The 19,819-nt window shown below is 41.6% G+C and overlaps 2 protein-coding genes across 5 annotated transcripts in view; one reads left to right on the top strand and one right to left on the bottom strand.

Annotated features, from left to right (window-relative positions):
* ccnh (cyclin H) overlaps nt 1-18,269 on the top strand; it is a 46,253-nt gene extending 27,984 nt beyond the window's left edge. The window contains exons 7-9 of one of the 2 annotated variants that reach the window (XM_080189163.1): nt 5,490-5,595; nt 7,849-7,909; nt 14,251-18,269. In XM_080189163.1, coding sequence (XP_080045289.1) covers nt 5,490-5,595; nt 7,849-7,909; nt 14,251-14,289 — 206 coding nt within the window. In that variant the 3' untranslated portion in view covers nt 14,290-18,269. Of the gene's footprint in view, nt 1-5,489; nt 5,596-7,848; nt 7,910-8,857; nt 9,355-14,250 lie in introns of those variants that run through there. The other variant, XM_080189164.1, reaches the window with a different exon arrangement.
* A 437-nt stretch (nt 18,270-18,706) lies between these two features.
* rasa1b (RAS p21 protein activator (GTPase activating protein) 1b) overlaps nt 18,707-19,819 on the bottom strand; it is a 200,196-nt gene continuing 199,083 nt past the window's right edge. For all 3 annotated transcript variants that reach the window (XM_080189167.1, XM_080189166.1, XM_080189168.1), the window contains exon 25: nt 18,707-19,625. In XM_080189167.1, the coding sequence (XP_080045293.1) occupies nt 19,548-19,625 (78 nt within the window). In that variant the 3' untranslated portion in view covers nt 18,707-19,547. The remainder of the gene's footprint in view (nt 19,626-19,819) is intronic.

Here is a 19,819-nt window from a genome sequence, read left to right on the forward strand (position 1 = left end):
TGGTGCAACCAAATCCAGATTAATTATTTGTGGAATGTGACAACTTTTATTCAATGTTCAAACATTTTCTGACATAATTTTAAAAGTTCTCAGTTATAATACTTGGAATGTTGGAATGTAGTTCTTCCATGGGATGTGGGCATCATGGGCAAGGCCAGCAATTGTTGCCCATCTAGAGGGCAGTTCAGAGTCAACTACATTGCGATGGGTTTGGAGGCACATGTGGACCAAACTGAGAGAGGATGGGAAATTTCCTATTGTAAAGGACATCAGTGAACCAGATGGGTTTTTACAACAATCGACAATGGAGGCACAGACAGGGTGGATAATCAGAGCTTTTTCCAAAGGGCACAGGTTCAAGATGAGAGGGGAATGTTTACGGGGAATGCGCAGGGGAAATTTTTCATGCAGAGAGTTATGGGTGCCTGAAACGGGCTGCCAGAGGAGTTGGTGGAAGCAGGCGTATTAGCAACATTTAAGAGGCATCTGGATGGGTACATGAATAAGGAGAGAATAGAGGGATATGGACAGAAGGTTTTTTTTTTAGTTTAGTAAGGGCATCATGATTTGCACAGGCTGAAGGGCCTGTTCCTGTGCTGTACTTGTCTTTGTTCTTCTTTGACAGTGGTTTTATGATCATCTTTAGACATCATAAGACTTTAAATAAGTTTTTTGTGCTGGTCTTCACAGATGAGGACACGAATAGCTTACTGAATATTAAAGATAGAGGGATGGTAGGAGATGAGGTCCTTAACACAGTTACTGTCACTAGAGAGGTAGTGCTTGGTAGACTAACGGGACTGAAGGTAGACAAGTCCCTGGGACCGGATGGAATGCATCCCAGGTTTCTGAAAGAAATGGCAGAAGTAATAGCAGATGCCTTAGTAATTATTTATCAAAACTTGCTGGACTCTGGGGAAGTGCCGGAAGGTTGGAAAACAGCTTACGTTACACCGCTGTTTTAAGAAAGGTGGCAAAGGGCAGGAAATTATAGGCCGGTTAGCTTAACGTCCGTAGTTGGAAAAATGCTAGAATTCATTATCAAAGAAGAAATAGCAAGACACCTAGAAGAGAACGGTTTGATCAAGCAGACACAGCATGGATTCGTGAAGGGGAAGTCGTGTTTAACGACTTTATTGGATTTCTATGAGGATGTGACTAGTGCGGTAGACAGAGGGGAACCGGTGGATGTGGTGTTTTTAGATTTCCAGAAGGCGTTCGACAAGGTGCCTCACAAAAGGTTGCTGCAGAAGGTTAGGGTACACGGAGTTAGGGGTAAAGTGTTAGCGTGGATTGAGGATTGGTTATCTAACAGGAAGCAGAGAGTTGGAACCAATGGGTGCTTTTCTGGTTGGCAGTTGGTGACTAGTGGAGTGCCGTAGGGATCAGTGCTGGGGCCTCAACTGTTTACCATTTACGTGGACGATCTGGAGGAAGGGGCTGAGTGTTGGGTAACAAGATTTGCTGATGACACGAAGATGAGTGGAAAAGCGAATTGCGTGGAGGGCGCGGAAAGTCTGGAGAGAGATCTGGATAGGCTGTGAGTGGGCGAGGACCTGGCAGATGGAATATAACGTTAGCAAATGTGAGGTTATCCACTTTGGTAGAAATAATAGTAGGAGGGATTATTATTTAAAGGGTGAAAAGCTGCAGCATGTTACAGTGCAGAGGGACCTGGGGGTCCTTGTGCACGAATCGCAAAAACTCAGTCTGCAGGTGCAGCGGGTGATCAAGAAGGCGAATGGAATGTTGGCCTTTATAGCGAGGGGGATAGAATATAATTGTGGAGTCCAATAGGCGTAGACAAAGGTCATAGGTAGAAGAGAGCACTCACAATGTTAAAATGGCAGCGCGGGCTCGCTGGGCCAAAGGGCCTGTTTCCCATGCTGTGTTGTTCTTTGTTGTTATAAAAGCAGGGAGGTCTTGCTGCAACTGTTCAGGGCACTGGTGAGGCCGCAACCGGAGTACCGTGTGCAGTTTTAGTCCCCTTATTTGCGAAAGGATATATTGGCCTTGGAGGGAGTACAGAGAAGGTTCACCAGGCTGATACCAGAGATGTGGGGGTTAGCTTATGAAGAGAGATTGAATAGACTGGGCCTGTACTCGTTAGAGTTTAGAAGGCTGAGGGGGGATGTTATAGAGACATATAAATGCAATTTCTTGTGTTTTAAAAATAAAGCCCGTTGAAGTGGTGGAAGCTACCTCGCTGAATATATTTAAGTCACGGGTAGATAGATTTCTGATAGACAAGGGAATTAAGGGTTATGGGGAGAAAGCAGGAAAGTGGAACTGATCCACTTCAGATCAGCCATGATCTTATTGAATGGCGGGGCAGGCTCGAAGGGCTGGATGGCCTACTCCTGCTCCTATTTCTTATGTTCTTATAAGATAATGAAGGGGCTAGATAGGGTTGAGGTAGAGAGATTCTTCCCGCTTAGAAAGGAAAACAAAACTAGAGGGCACAGTCTCAGAATAAAGGGGGGGGGGTGGCAGTTTAGAACGGAGTTGAGGAACTTCTTCGCTCAAAGGGTAGTGAATCTCTGGAATTCTCTGCCCGTTGAAGTGGTGGAGACTACCTCATTGAATATATTTAAGTCACGGGTCGATAGATTTCTGATAGACAAGGGAATTAAGGGTTATGGGGAGAAGGGGAGAAAGCGGGAAAGTGGAACTGATCCACTTCAGATCAGCCATGGTCTTATTGAACGGCGGGGCAGGCTCGAGGGGCTAGATGGCCTACTCCTCTTATTTCTTATGTTCTTATGACTAGTAATTCCAGATTTTTTATTGAATTCAGATTTCTCTACCTGCCTTGATGGGATTTGAACCTTAAGGTATTACCTTGGGTCTCTGGAATACTAATCCATTGACAATATCACTACGTCATTGTCTCTCCCTATTCTACTATCATAGTTAGAGTGCTACGGTACATCGAGTTTGCTTATTTTTTTTATGCAAATGTCTAATTCTCTTTCCAAAGAATTGTTGGATGATGCTTCAACAGCAGTTTGTAGCAGATGATTGCACGTGTTTATCACCTTGTGTGCAAATTTTTTATTCCGACCACTGTAATTCATTTTTTGCAATTATCTTCAACTTTCTTCACTAGTTTTATTGTCTTACTGATCACTATTGACCATATCCTAACTTCATAACATTTAAAACCCTGTACTCCTCTCCCCTCTGGCAAAATTGGCCCTAATTTCTCAAGTGGGAATTCAAAACTACAACTCCTCATTCTTGGTCTGTTTTGTCAATCTACACAGCATCAGTTCCAATACATTTTCTATATTTCTATAGTGGGCTGCATGCAATAGAATCCTGGGAGGTGACTATGAAGCCCATAATGTCTATGTGAGCTCTTTGAAAGAACAGTGCTATTAGGCCCACACCCCAACAAATTTATTTTCCAAACGATGTTTTAAAATGAAGTTTATTATTATTTGATGAAGTGATAATTTGAGTATAATATGAATAACGTGTATATGGACTTCTGATATATGTTTAATTAAGGAGCCACAGTAGATCTGTGAGCAAAATTGAGGTCCATGAGATTAAAGAGCACAGGCAGCTTGGATACAAAATGGTCTAAGGAACAGCAATCAGAAGAGTAATGGTGGATAATTGTTTTACAAATAGAATTGAGGTTTACAATGATGTTCCCCAGCGATTACTATTGAGACTAGTGCTCTTTGTATATTAATGATCTAGAATGGGTATAAAGGGCATATTTCAAAGATTTCAGATTCTATGAAAGTTGGAAAGTAGTAAACAGTGAAGGGAGTAAACAATTTCAAGAGGGCATTGACTAATGAAATAGGCAAACACATGGCAGATATTTAATGCAGAAATTATGGGATATGTAGTTTTGTAAATAGGGGCATTGTATACAAAACCAAGGGTGTCATGCTATACCTTTGCAAATTTCTGCTTTGGCCTCATCTGGAGTTATTGGTCGAATCTCTACCACCTCGCTCACCCCAGAATCGGGGTAGGTGAGGTTACCAGAACAGAAATCTCCATTGGCCTTAGGTGGGATTTTATGACCTCACCCAAGCAAAGCTGTAAAATCCTGCCCATTGTGTCCAAGTCTAGTCATCATACCTTGGGAAGGAACCTTGGAGGATGATACCAGGGATGTAGGGAGACTATAGATATGCTCCAAGTCGTGAGGGATTTTCAAAAATTAAATAAATACAACTTGTTTCCACTGGCAAGATGGTCATTAACCACAGGATACAGATTTAACTTAATCAGCAAAAGTACTGTGGCAAGGTGGTACAATGGTTAGTACTGCTGCCTCACAGAGCCAGGGACCTGGGTTCGATTCCCTTTCTCCCCGTGTCTACGTGGGTTTCCTCCCACAATCTAAAAGATCTGCTGGTTAGGTACATTCTCCCTCCGTGTACCCGAACAAGTGCCAGAGTGTGGCAACTAGGGGATTTTCACAGTAACTTAATTGTAGTGTTAATGTAAGCCTACTTGTGACTAATAAATAAACTTTAACACCTGAGAGATGAAAACAGAGTGTTATTATGGCCTGACTGTTGTGCATTGGAGGCAGTTTCATTAGCTTCTAGAAGGGCATTGATTAGATTTTTACTTGAAAAGGGAAAAAGCAGGGTTATGGAGAAAAAGCAAGATAGGGGACCAAGAATTTTTCTAGAGCCAGTAGAGGCATGAGGGGTCAGATAATCTCCTTTTGTAATGTATGTTTTTAGGTGCATATCCAATTCCATTTTGAAAGTTACTATTGAATCTTAATCACCCTTTCAGTCACTGTATTCCAGATCAGCATAACATTAATTACAACATAATTATAACATAGTTACAAACAAATTCGATATTAAATCCAAGTGTTTGTATTCTGTGCCATCCTATCAAAAGAAAGACCAGTATTCTGTTTGTCATGCCTTGTCAGTCAGTTTGTTCTACATGGATTTCAAAAATAATAACAAAACAATGAATTCATATTTTTCTAAACTCCCTTATAACCAACCAGCTTGGTACATACAACCTGCAGTTTTTCATAATCCATCTCAATTTGCAATCTCCATAATTAGGTGGAATCAGAACATCTTGTTTCCCTGTCCTCCTAACCCTGCCATCAGATTTACATCCAAATTATTTACGCATCCAGTATCTAAGAGGAACTCAGTACGAACTTCTGCCTGTGGAAAACAATTCTTTAGTATCTTCTTTACCGTTACAATTTGTTTATGAATTCCAACACTACTATTCCCATAATTCCATGTTCTGTTATCCTTGCTGCAATTCTTTACATATAGCACCTATCAATTACTCTCCATAAATCCATGTAAAGAACATGTGCTACATTTTGTGATATTTGCTTTGTTATTTTATATGGTAGTTTAACTACATTTTTTAAAATTTCAGTCCTGCAGTTTACTTTGCATTTTAGTGTTTTCTTTAGGAACTTCGAAAGAACTTTAGTCTCAGTGTATGGTATGATGTTCAATGTTGAGCAGGTATAAAGAATCTGGTAAAGAAATATGACCCTCCCAGACCGGAGGAAGTTAATCTTCTGAAACAGAAACTTGAACATTTACACAGCTTGGATCTTGGCATCAATTTGTAAGTATTGACAAAATAAAACAAACAAGTCAAATACATTGTCCATGTTGTCTAGATTGGAAAATTCCAAATGAATTTTTCTGTATTGCTTTTCCTATCTCTGCCAGATTACATCACTGTTGGAAGTTGAATGGGAAGTATTTAGTTATCACACTCCAGCTAGCATGAAATGTGAGCAAGTGTGATGAACAATTGGCATTTTTCATGCCCATCAATTTTGTATGTTTGCTTTCTGATTCTGAAATTACAGTTATAAGCATGTAAAATAATTATTTCATTGCTTCATTCAGACGTAAGAACATAAGAAATAGGAGCAGAAGTAGGCCATCTAGCCCTTCGAGCCTGCCCCGCCATTCAGTAAGATCATGGCTGATCTGTCACTGCTCAGTTCCACTTTCCCGCTTTCTCCCCATAACCCTCAATCCCCTCTCTTATCAAAAACCCATCAACCCGCGTCTTAAAAATATTTAGCGAGGCAGCCTCCACCACTTCAACGGGCAGAGAATTCCAGAGATTTACCACCCTTTGAGTGAAGAAGTTCCTCCTCAACTCTGTTCTAAACCGCCCCCCTTTTATCTTGAGGCTGTGCCCCCTAGTCCTACTGTCTTTTTTGAGCGGGAAGAGTCTCTCCACCTCTATCCTATCCATCCCATTCATCATCTTATACGTCTCAATGAGATCTCCCCTCATTCTTCTAAACTCTTAACGAGTACAAGCCCAGTTTATTCAGCCTCTCCTCATAGCTCAACCCCCTCAACTCCGGAATCAGCCTAGTAAACCTCCTCTGCACTCCCTCCAAGGCCAAAATATCTTTGCGCAGGTGCGGCGCCCAAAACTGCACACAGTACTCCAGCTGCGGCCTCACCAATGCCCTATACAGCTGCAGCAAGACCTCCCTACTTTTATATTCAATCCCCCTCGCTATGAAGGCCAGCATCCCATTCGCCTTCCTGACCATCTGCTGCACCTGCAAGCTGGGTTTTTGCGACTCATGCACAAGGACCCCGAGGTCCCTCTGCACCGTCGCCTGCTGCAGTTTTTCGCCCTGTAAGTAATAGTCCTTCCTACCATTCTTCCTACCAAAGTGGACCACCTCACACTTGCCAACATTAAATTCCATTTGCCATTTCCTGGCCCATTCGCCCAGCCTATCTAGATCCTTCTGCAGACTCTCCACACCCTCTGCACAATTTGCCGTTCCCCCAATCTTGGCGTCATCAGCAAATTTCGACACTCTACACTCGGTTCCCTCCTCCAGATCATCTATATAAATGGTAAAAAGCTGAGGCCCCAGCACCGACCCCTGGGGCACTCCACTAGTCACCATCCGCCAATCCGAATAGCACCCGTTGACCCCCACTCTCTGCCTCCTATTTGACAACCAATCCTCTATCCACGCTAACACCCTACCCCCAACTCCATGTCCCTCGACCTTCTGCAATAACCTCTTGTGAGGCACTTTGTCAAACGCCTTCTGAAAATCTAGAAAGACCACATCCACCGGCTCTCCTCTATCCACCGCCCTAGACACATCCTCATAGAACTCCAGTAAATTTGTCAGACACGACTTCCCTTTAATGAAACCGTGCTGCGTCTGCTCTATCAAGCAATTCCCTTCAAGATGCCTCGCAATTTCCTCCTTAATGACAGATTCTAACATTTTACCTACCACAGACGTTAAACTAACCGGCCTATAATTCCCCGCCTTTTGCCTGGCACCCTTCTTAAACAACGGCGTAACATTAGCCGTTTTCCAGTCATCCGGCACTTCCCCGGAATCCAGCGACATCTGGAAAATAACCACCAAGGCATCCACTATCACCTCCGCCATTTCTTTCAGAACCCTCGGATGCATTCCATCCGGTCCTGGGGACTTGTCCACAATCAGCCCCTCCAGTCTGTCGAGCACCGCCTCTCTTGTAACAGTAATGTCATTAAGACCCTCCAGTCCTACCACCTTTCCATCGCTAACACCCGGCAAATTATTCACGTCCTCCTCCGTGAAGACAGAAACAAAGAAGTTATTCAATACCTTAGCCATATCCCCATCCCCTACCACTAGGTCCCCTTTCTCATCATCTAAAGGACCAACATTCACCCTAGCCAGCCTCTTCCTTTTTATACAGTTACAATGAAGTTACATTTTGGCTTGAAATCAAAGAGAATATTTTTATACTTGTTTACCACTTATACATTACAGTACATTGTGTCGGAGAATGTGTTATCCAACTCTACTACTTTGTTCAAAAACAGAAAGAAGAGGAAAGGTTATGAGGAAGATGGAACAATTTCAAAAAAAGCAAAAATGGAAGAGGTCAGTAAGATCCTTTTGTAATATTGGCTTGCACAGCATTTTATGTTAACGAAGGACATTGTGATGTTAAATGATGTGCTAGAGTATATGCAATGTCAACAGCTTGATTCCTCAATCTTGAGCATTTTGTAATGAATAGTGTTATTTAGGTTAGACAGTCTCAGCTGTGGTTCAAGTCAGACTAGGCTAGTCCTTTAGATTGTCAGATTGCTTTGCATGTTTGCCAAATTAAAAGGTGAATGGAAGACAACTATAAGACAGGAGAGGAGGGCAGACCATAAAGAAATGCCACAGTGGTTAGCACAGCTGTCTCACTGTGCTAGAGACCTGGGTTCAATTCAACCTTGTTGAACTCAGTACGAACTTCTGCCTGTGGAAAACAATTCTTTAGTATCTTCTTTACTGTTAGTGTTACAACTAACACTACTATTCCCATAATTCCATGGTCTGTTATCCTTGCTGCAATTCTTTACATATAGCACCTATCAATTACTCTCCATAAATCCATGTAAAGAACATGCACTACATTTTGTGATATTTGCTTAGTTATTTTATATGGTAGTTTAACTACATTTTTTAAAATTTCAGTCCTGTAGTTTACTTTGCATTTTAGTGTTTGTGTGGAGTTTGCACATTCTGTGCCTGTGTGGGTTCCGTCTGGGTGCTTTGGTTTTCTCTCACGCTCCAAAGATGTGCGGTTAGGTTGATTGGCCATGCTAAATTGCCCCTTCATGTGCCAAGAAATGTTGAGTTAGGGAGATTAGTGGAGTTATGGGGATAGGACCTGGGTGGAATGCTCTGTTGAAGAGTTGGTGCAGACTTGAAGGGCCAAATGGCCTCCTTCTGTACTGTAGTGATTCTATGAAATGTTCTGTGTCTTAAGTAGTTTTTTCCTACAAGTAAGGTCTTAACAGCAGTTGTAATGATGCAATTTCTAATTACACTAAGATTGTGCTTTGAAGAATGTTGACTATGGCTGTACATTGGACAAATCTACTGAGGAGGCGTCCCTGAGTTGGACTAGTACAGGTCTACTGAAATCACTCGTTATCAATGGCACATCTCCAAATTGTTTTGATTGAAGCACTCATTGGACACTGGTCATTGGAAATAGGGGAGGTGATAGCCTAGTGGTAGACTGTTAATCCAGAAACTCAGCTGATGTTCTGGGGCCTGGGTTCAAATCCCACCACAGTAGATGGTGGCATTTTCATTCAGTTAAAAATATCTGGAATTAAAAGTCTACTGATGACCATTAAACCATTGTCAATTGTCAGAAGTACCCATTTGGTTCATTAACGTCCTTTAGGGAAGGAAATCTGCCATCCTTATCTAGTCTGGCCTACAAGTGACTGAAAGCCACATCAATGAAGTTGACTCTCAACTATCCTCTGAACAAGGGAAACTAGGGATGGGCAATAAATTCTGTAAGGAGTCTCACAATACCAGGTTAAAGTCCAACAGGTTTATTTGGTAGCACAAGCTTTCGGAGCACCGCTCCTTCATCAGATGAGTGAGGAGCTATGTTCACAAACAGGGCACACGTAGACACAAACTCAACTTACAAGATAATTTACAATTCCTCACTCACCTGAAAGCTTGTGCTACCAAATAAACTTGTTGGACTTTAACCTGGTGTTGTGAAACTTCTTACTGTGCTTATCCCAATCCAACGCTGACATCTCCACATTAATAAATTCTGGCCAGCCAGTGATGCCCTTGTCCCACAAATGAATAAAAAAAAAATCTGCACAAAGTGGAGCTCAGTAATGTCAGGTAAATGGAGAGGCCAGTGCTTTTGGCAGCTTAGATCAATTAGTGAGCTGAGTCTTTGGGTAACCATCTTCTAACCGAGTAATAGCATAGGAGCAGAGGACGAGTGAGTGCATGCTGATGGGACTTTTAAAAAAAAAACTCACTTGTGCGAGAAGTTCACTGATACTATTCAGTTCTCAATCTAAAAACAAATATTATTTTGGATCTGGTTGGCTGTCAACATTCACTAGATTTGAAGATTCTACTCTCTTACCACCTATGTAAAGTTACTAAAATCCACTTGGAAGCATCAAAATCAGCACCTCTCAGGGTAAAACAACACTAATACCTTTATCTATTGAGAAATTCCTTATCAACAAAGAAGTTGATAAGGAAGGGTAGGAGAAACTATGAAGCTGGGCTAGCGCTTAATATAAAAAAGGATAGCAAGAGTTTTTATAAATATATAAAAAGGAAGAGGCTGGCTAGGGTGAATGTTGGTCCTTTAGAGGATGAGAAAGGGGACCTAGTGGTAGGGGATGGGGATATGGCTAAGGTATTGAATAACTTTTTTGTTTCTGTCTTCACGGAGGAGGACGTGAATAATTTGCCGGGTGTTAGCGATGGAAAGGTGGTAGGACTGAAGGGTCTTAATGACATTACTGTTACTAGAGAGGCGGTGCTCGACAAAGAACAAAGAACAACACAGCACGGGAAACAGGCCCTTCGGCCCAACGAGCCCGCGCCGCCGTCCCACTGTCTCAGTGACCTATTCATGATTTTAGTCTACACCTAACGTGCGAGGATCAGGGAGGTCCAATTTAGGGACAATCTTTGGGGGATGTGGGAGGAAACCGGAGCACCCGGAGGAAACCCACGCAACCACGGGGAGAACGTGCAAACTCCCACAGACACAGGCCCAAATCCATGTGTCCGCACAGCAACAGAGATAGTCTCTGAGCTGTCATGTTGCCCTCGAGATGGTCCAGTTTAAGCACACTAACGACATGAAGCAATAGGCAACTCCCGAAGCAACGTCCAAGAGCAGCCCACTACAACCTGCCGCATGCATGCCCCTTGCTGGACTTAAATGCCTGTGGAGACAAAAAAATTCATTATTAAACAGGCAAAGACTAACATCCCTGAGGCAAAACGTATTCCCAAGCCTACAATGTTTAGTAGGGCCTACTATATCCCCCTATATGTAGCCCGCTCATATGACTGTCTAAGTGACTCTTAAACAACCCTAGCGTGCCTGCTTCCACCACCTTACTCGGCAGTGCATTCCACACCCCCACTACCCTTTGCGTGAAAAACAGCCCTCTAATATTTGTCTTATACCTAGCCCCCCTCACCCTAAGCCCGTGACCCCTCGTTCTATCCATTTCTAATAGCGGAAAAAGCTTACCACCATTTACTCTATCTATCCCCTTCATAATCTTATAAACCTCTATTAGATCCCCCCTCAGCCGACGTCTCTCAAGGGAAAACAGCCCAAGTTCGTTCAATCTTTCCTCGTAAGACAGCCCTTCCATACCAGGCAACATCCTGGTAAATCTCCTCTGCACTCTCTCCAGGATCTCTACATCCTTCCGGTAGTACGGCGACCAGAACTGGACGCAGTACTCCAAGTGAGGCCTAACCAACGTTCTATACAACTGCAACATCAGACTCCTACTCTTATATTCTATACCTCTTCCTATGAAGGCTAACATACCATACGCTTTCCTCATCACATTCTGCACCTGCACCGACACCTTCAGGCACTTGTGCACTTGCACCCCCAGGTCTCTCTGCGTATCTATACTCCGGATAGTTCTACCTTTTATCGTATAACTCCCCTCCACATTATTCCGGCCAAAGTGCATCACCTCGCATTTCTCCGGATTAAATTCCATTTGCCATCTATCTGCCCAATCTACCAGCCTGTCTATGTCCTGTTGCATTGCCAGGCACTGCTCCTCAGTACCCGCCAATCCAACCATCTTAGTGTCATCAGCAAATTTGCTGATCACACCACCTACCCCCTCTTCCAAGTCATTAATATATACCACAAATAGAAGAGGTCCAAGTACCGAGCCCTGCGGCACACCACTGGTGACAGGCCTCCAATTGGAAAAGGAGCCTTCCACTACTACTCGCTGTCTCCTCCTCCCAAGCCAGTTCTCCACCCATCTACATACCTGGCCTTGTATCCCATGAGCCTTCACCTTTTCTATCAGCCTACCATGAGGGACCTTGTCAAACGCCTTACTGAAATCCATATAGACGACATCAACGGCTTGTCCTTCGTCAACCGTTTTTGTCACCTCTTCAAAAAATTCCACTAGATTCGTAAGGCACGACCTCCCTGTAACGAAGCTATGCTGCGTATCCCTGATCAGATTGCAGCGCTCCAGATGTTCATACATCCTATCCTTGAGGATCCTCTCCATTAGCTTGCCTATAACTGAAGTCAAGCTCACCGGCCTATAATTCCCTGGGTTATCCCTCTGACCCTTCTTAAGACTGGAGGGGCTGATTGTGGACAAGTCCCCAGGACCGGATGGAATGCATCCGAGGGTTCTGAAAGAAATGGCGGAGGTGATAGTGGATGCTTTGGTGGTTATTTTCCAAATGTCGCTGGATTCCGGGGAAGTGCCGGATGATTGGAAAACGGCTAATGTTACGCCGTTGTTTAAGAAGGGTGCCAGGCAAAAGGCGGGGAATTATAGGCCGGTTAGTTTAACGTCTGTGGTAGGTAAAATGTTAGAATCTGTCATTAAGGAGGAAATTGCGAGGCATCTTGAAGGGAATTGCTTGATAGAGCAGACGCAGCACGTTTTCATTAAAGGGAAGTCGTGTCTGACAAATTTACTGGAGTTCTATGAGGATGTGTCTAGGGCGGTGGATAGAGGAGAGCCGGTGGATGTGGTCTTTCTAGATTTTCAGAAGGCGTTTGACAAAGTGCCTCACAAGAGGTTATTGCAGAAGGTCGAGGGACATGGAGTTGGGGGTAGGGTGTTAGCGTGGATAGAGGATTGCTTGTCAAATAGGAGGCAGAGAGTGGGGGTCAACGGGTGCTATTCGGATTGGCGGATGGTGACTAGTGGAATGCCCCAGGGGTCGGTGCTGGGGCCTCAGCTTTTTACCATTTATATAGATGATCTGGAGGAGGGAACCGAGTGTAGAGTGTCGAAATTTGCTGATGACACCAAGATTGGGGGAACGGCAAATTGTGCGGAGGGTGTGGAGAGTCTGCAGAAGGATCTAGATAGGCTGGGCAAATGGGCCAGGAAATGGCAAATGGAATTTAATGTTGGCAAGTGTGAGGTGGTCCACTTTGGTAGGAAGAATGGTAGGAAGGACTATTACTTACGGGGCGAAAAACTGCAGCAGGCGACGGTGCAGAGGGACCTCGGGGTCCTTGTGCATGAGTCGCAAAAACCCAGCTTGCAGGTGCAGCAGATGGTCAGGAAGGCGAATGGGATGCTGGCCTTCATAGCGAAGGGGATTGAATATAAAAGTAGGGAGGTCTTGCTGCAGCTGTATAGGGCATTGGTGAGGCCGCAACTGGAGTACTGTGTGCATTTTTGGGCACCGCACCTGCGCAAAGATATTTTGGCCTTGGAGGGAGTGCAGAGGAGGTTTACTAGGCTGATACCGGAGTTGAGGGGGTTGAGCTATGAGGAGAGGCTGAATAAATTGGGCTTGTACTCGTTAGAGTTTAGAAGAATGAGAGGAGATCTCATTGAGACGTATAAGATGATGAATGGGATGGATAGGATAGAGGTGGAAAGACTCTTCCCGCTCAAAAAAGACAATAGGACTAGGGGGCACAGCCTCAAGATAAAAGGGGGGTGGTTTAGAACGGAGTTGAGGAGGAACTTCTTCCCTCAAAGGGTGGTGAATCTCTGGAATTCTCTGCCCGTTGAAGTTGTGGAGGCTGCCTCGCTAAATATTTTTAAGACGCGGGTTGATGGGTTTTTGATAGGAGAGGGGATTAAGGGTTATGGGGAGAGGGCGGGAAAGTGGAACTGAGCAGCGACAGATCAGCCATGATCTTATTGAATGGCGGGGCAGGCTCGAAGGGCTGGATGGCCTACTCCTGCTCCTATTTCTTATGTTCTTATGAAATTAATGAACTTGTGATCAAACAGCACTGTTTGATAGCATAGCACTGTTTGATAACATAGCACTGTTATTAAAATCTTTAAGCATGCTTTTTTTTCAAACCTCGACACAATTATTTTGAGTTGTCCTTGCTAGCCTCTCATTAACTCCAACAAATTTGAAACTTAGTTGATTGCATTGCCCATTACCCCTATGCTCATTGACTTTCTGTCCCTCAATGGAGTGAATGTAAAATCCTCATTTACAAATTCCAATGCAGTTGCTTCAGTATCAGCAATCGTCTTTCCCCTTAGATACAGCACTTTTAGTGTTGTCTATGCAATATGCTCCCTTAATCCACTGCCTCTCCACTTCCTTTGGTCACTGCTCTTAAGGGAAAATATAAGAATTGATACTTTTTATCCACATTTAAAAAAAAATGTTTACATTTGGGTAGCCATGGGTATTGTAAAAATTCCTTTTTGTCTTTGTAGGAGGAATGGAGTGATGACGATCTAGTTGATGCAATGTAAATTGCTGCTTGATTTATATTTTCAAAGTATTCATGGAGTAGCAGCTGCTGTAGTTTCCTGATTTGGTGTTCATTCTGAGGGGTGACATTCAGACATAAGTTTGAGTAAATCCAGTTGTGCTTCTGGATAGAAATCAGAAGCTTGATTTTAAAAAGTCAACTGAAGCTGCATTCCACAGAAACAGGCAGCACTTCTAATGCAAAAATATCTTGTTTTGTAAATGACTTTTGATAGTCGATCTTTTTTACTTCAGTCAAAATAATGGTTCTGAAAATACTGCAACAAATTTCAAAGCAAATTTCAAATGATTGCATTGCTGAGCTGTTTGATTTGTCAATATCAGTATGTAAATTGTTTTGGATGCATGTTTTAAGTGTCCTAGTCTCATGCTCGGTATTTGAAACAAAATTTGTATTGTCTCAACAACTTAAGTTTGGAATATTTTTCAGAATGCCCTTTCTCTTCTGTGTTTCAAGAAAAATAAGTTTTGATTTTATTCATTGTTCAGAATATATGTAAAAGATTTTTTCTACTGAATTGTTTACTTGGTTACAAATTATATTGTGCATTTTAAACAATGCTAGAGACAATAATAGAAATAAAACTTTGTGAAACAAACCTGTGGTATTCATTCCATGATATCTATCACAGTACTGAATAATTACTTAAAATTGTTTGCAATAGTTTATAAAGGAGTAAATCATGTATTCAACAAAAAAGTCTGTATCTTTTATTTACCATTTTAATTTGCTTAGATTGATGTATATTTCCTTATAACATATTAATTCTTATGATAAAATTTGAGTCCAACACTTTCATATACTTATCAGTCACCCATAGCATAGCTCAAGTGGTGTTGAGATCAAGCATAGCCTTCAGGTAGAAGGTTATTAGAGCTATTAGTTGTATAAGTTACATGGTAAAAGCAAAGTATATTTGTCAATTTAACAACAACAAATGAATTAGCTTAAGCTTTAACAGTTAAAACAATACTTAAAATGAAAGGAAACAATTCTAAGTTCTAACATATCACTATATTAGTTTCAGTGAAGAACATTTATCTTCATAGCCTTAAAACACACTATAACCATAGTTAGAAAAACCCAGGTATACTTGGTTTAACCTTTTGTTAATTGTTCCTGAGAAAACTTCTGGAAAGAGAGACTGTCTTCTTTCTACCAGCTCCAGGCAGTAACTGTATTTTATTGTAAAATGAAAAAAACACTTTTTGCTTACAAGTCTAGCTCTTCCCATTTCTAGTATCACACAACTCTGTCCCTGTATGCCTAACTTACCTTATTACTTTAATCAAAAACAAACACCCCATTATATCTTCTGCTAAATAAATATTTACATGGATAGAATGAGTAATTATTCTGTTTTTTTGGCATCTTCTACATTCTCGCCAGACAAACCAACTGCTTCTAACAAAACAGTGCCTAAGTAGTCTCCTATTAAGCATAAAATATATTAATAGCACAATATTATCACAAAAGAAATAGAGGGGAGTTATGAAACTTTTCCTCAGGAATGGCGGGAGTGTGAATTGTCTTGAAGGGTGATAGAGACAAAAATCCTCATCATATTTAAATGTAGTTGGATATGCGCTTGAAGTTCTGTAACCTGCATACTAAGGATGAAAAGCTGGAAAGTTGTATTAGGCTGGATAGTTATTTTGTAACTGGTGCAGACGTGTTATGGCGAATGGCTGCCTCCTGTGCCAAAAATTTTGATGATTCTATATTTCTCTAGTACAAGTTAGACATTGGAGATAGGGGAAATAGGACTGTATTTTCAGTAATTGGTCTTGTCACATTTGGTAATAAATTAGGCATGTAATTAAAAATAAACCTTGGTCAGAAACAGGAACAAATGGTTAACCAACTGAATACATATTTTGGTTCTGCCTTCATAAAGGAGGACACAAATAACATACCCAAAATGTTGGGGAACAATGGTTTAGTGAGAGGGAGGAACTGAAGGAAATCTGTATTTGTAGTGAAATGGTGTTGGGGAAACTGATGGGGTTTAAGGCTGATAAATCTCCAGGGCCTGATAATCTACATCCTGGAGTACTCAAGAAATGGTGTATTGATGGTCCTCTTCCAAGATTCTATAAACTCTGGAACAGTTCCTACAGATTGGAGGATAACCAATCTATCCCCAATTAAATACTTTTGAAGTAGTCACAAATTCATAGAATTTGGGGATCATTGACAACATTTTTTTTCCTGTCTCTGATTTTCCTTGAGAAGGTGATGAGCTGATTTCTTAAACTGCTGCAGTCCTTCTGGTGTATGTATGATACGACAATGCTGTTGGGGTTCAGTGACAGTGAAGGAACAATATTTTTCCAAGTCACAATGATCTTTGGCATGGAAGGGAACTTGAAGATAATGGTGCTCTCATGCATGTTTGTTCTTCTAGGTGGTGGAGGTTGTAGGTTTGGAAGTGTTGTTAAGGAAGTCTTGACAAGTTGCTCTGGTGCATTGATATTATGCACCGGTAGTAGAGCAAATGAATATTTGTGGTGGTGAATGGGCTGCTTGGCCTAATGGTGTTGAGTTTCTTTAGTGTTGCTGTAACTATTCATCAAGGCAAGTGAGGAATAATCCTATAAATAGATGGCATTCCTTTTTTTTGGGAGGGTGTAGACAGATCATAGGAATTCTTAACCTCATGCTCCTGTGCTATTCATTCTGCTGGTCCAGTTAAGTTTCTGCTCAATGGTAACCCCTGGATTTTGAATTCGTCAATAGTAATGCATTTGAATGTCCAGGGGAAATGTTCTTTGCACTTATCGGCCAAAATGGCACTCGTGTTTATCATTCCAAGGCCAAAGGTTGACTAGATTTCGCTGTGTGTTGGCACAGACTGCTACATTGAGTCAAGAATGGTGCTGAACACTGCAATCACCATCAAATGGTTTCACTTCTGATCTTGTATTGGAGGGAATTTCATTGAAGCAACTTAAGATGGCTATGCCTGCCACTGCCAGAGAATCAATGTCCTGGGCCTCCAACAACGACAACTATCTTCTTTTATGCCAGAATGATGACTCCAGCCAGTGGATTCTTTTCACTAATTCCCTCTGACTTAAAACTTAATTTGGCAGTGGGAATTGGTGGAAAGAATCCACTGGTTGGATTTCACTCAGTTCACTTGATGTTAAAGAACAGTCACTCTCACTTCACCGCTGGAATTCAGCTCTTTAGTTGGACCAAGGCTGCAATTGGGTTTGGAGTGAGTGATCCTGGCTGAATCCAAATTGAGTATCAGTAAGTTCCATTTCATAGTGATGTTCACAACACCTTTCATCATCATTTTACTGATGATCAAGAGTAGACACATGAGTTTGTTCTGTTTTCACTGACAGAGATAGAACATGGTAAATTTTCCACATTGTTGGGGAGATGCCCTGTTATAGTTGCACTGGAACAGCTTGACTATGTGGTTCGTTCTGGAACTGTATAGCTGGCAGTTTATCTGGGCCCAGAGAATTTGCTCTATCAAGTAGGATCAGCTGGTTATTGAATGGATTGGTGTTCCTTGTAATTGTAGAAGTAGTTCATAAGTACAGGCTGCTCACAAGTTCACCGCTCTAAAGATACTGTCTGTGCACAACTGCAAAAGAACGTAAAGGCATCTTACATTTAAATGAACAGACCAAACACAATGAAATCCTGTTAGGAGTGGAGGAGGATGGCGCAGAACACAGATAACCATTGTTGCAATGTAATTTACATCCAATCTTATTGAAACTTAACAGGATACTGTGAGGCCGCAATAGATTGGACGTGGAGAGTGTTTCCACTAGCAGGAAAATCTAGAACCGGGGGGCACAACTTCAGACTAAAGGGATGATCCTTTACAACTTATGAGAAATTTTTTCAGCCAGAGAGTGGTGAATATATGGCACTCTTTGCTGCAGAAGGTGTGAAGGCCAGGATGTTGAGCGTCTTTAAGACAGAGATAGGTTCTTGAAAGGAGATCAAGGGTTATGGGGATGAGAAAAATATCAGCCATGATTGAATGGTGGAGCAGACTTGATGGGCCGAGTGGCCTAATTTTACTCCTATGTCTTATGGTCTTACAACAGAGACAAGAGTTTGTAAGTGAGGATAACTATGGGCAGGATTCCTGTGCTCTTTCAAACCTTTAACTAGTTGTAAGTGGCAGATATCAGTTGAGTGGCTCACAGTGAAATACAGCAGCTAAATGATTATATTTATACAATTAGTAGAAAAAATATTTACATCACAATTCAACATAATTTATCATGTTCCTTCCTGATAAAGTTTTGATTGCTGTAGCTGAAGTCCAAAGTCATTAAAATAGATTAGTTGAATGGCTTTGAACTAGTGTTAGTTTCAATACTACTTTTCATTTATTGAAACAAAAAGTCAAAGTAACAGGCTACTTTACAAAATGGTTTAATAAGTGCATGCATTTCCAATACAATGATCAATAAATTTATTCAACTATTGAATCTGTTTACATTTGTAAACATTATACATACAAAGCTTTTGATTAAGTAACTTTAACAGAACTTTTCTCACTATTGTCTTTGATGGAAGACTCAGTCAATCATACAGTGTAATTAAACTGATCAAAATTAGTGGCACAACAAATGCTGTGATTTCTCTGCACATTTGTCATGCAATGAATGCTTGTTGCAGAGTTCTTTTCTAGAATATAAAATAACCAGTCTTTAGTGAGGAACCTTGGTATTTAGATATTTTCAACAAACTGTAAATATAACCAGAGATTAAAGATGTAAGCAATCTTATCCATAAAAGTAGTCAGTCAGAAATTACAGTATAAACACTTTACAGCCCATACTCCAGTTATAACAAACACAAGTAGTTCAACTTGTTTCTTCATCTTGTCAGTTGACTGGCATTTCAAACTGCAGCTCTGGATAGATCTTGGGAACTTTGGCAACTTGAAACATTAAACACCTTAAAAGTCACCTTGTGGATTCACCTAGCTTTGTGAAAGATGACTGGAACATCAAGGCTCAGCGGCTAGTGATTGGTTCAAAAAAGGAAGTGCAAAAGGTGGCCTGCACAAATAGCTAAGTTACTGATGCAAACATCAATCAGCTGTTTTTCTGTTGCATAGTTCACACTCTAGAAGGAATGTTGTACATGGGTGTTATTTCAAAAGTAACAAAAGAAAGTGAGATTGCTGTGAGTTGCCCTCTGACAAACTTGGGACATGTTAATCCATGCAGAATTCTCTGAACAGGAAGGCTGCTACCTATTAGATGCAGAATACTGGTTTCGCTTCTGCTGCAACAGTTCTGTAATCGCCAGAAGTTTTTTCAAGACATGCTGAAAAAGACAGACATCAGGAATGGCATCAAATATAATAACCAACATATGAAAGCTTATCCAGCAATTTGTTATACATTTCAATTTATTGTTTAATGCTTAATTTGCTCAAAGTATGCCAGGAGATTAAAGGCCAGATAGGAAGAACCATAGCTGAGGATCAGAGGCCAGGATGTAAAGGGATGTGTGCAGAG

This window comes from Carcharhinus amblyrhynchos, chromosome 5 (assembly GCF_965287045.1).
Source record: "Carcharhinus amblyrhynchos chromosome 5, sCarAmb.v2.hapA, whole genome shotgun sequence".
NCBI classification, from domain to species: Eukaryota; Metazoa; Chordata; class Chondrichthyes; order Carcharhiniformes; family Carcharhinidae; genus Carcharhinus; species Carcharhinus amblyrhynchos.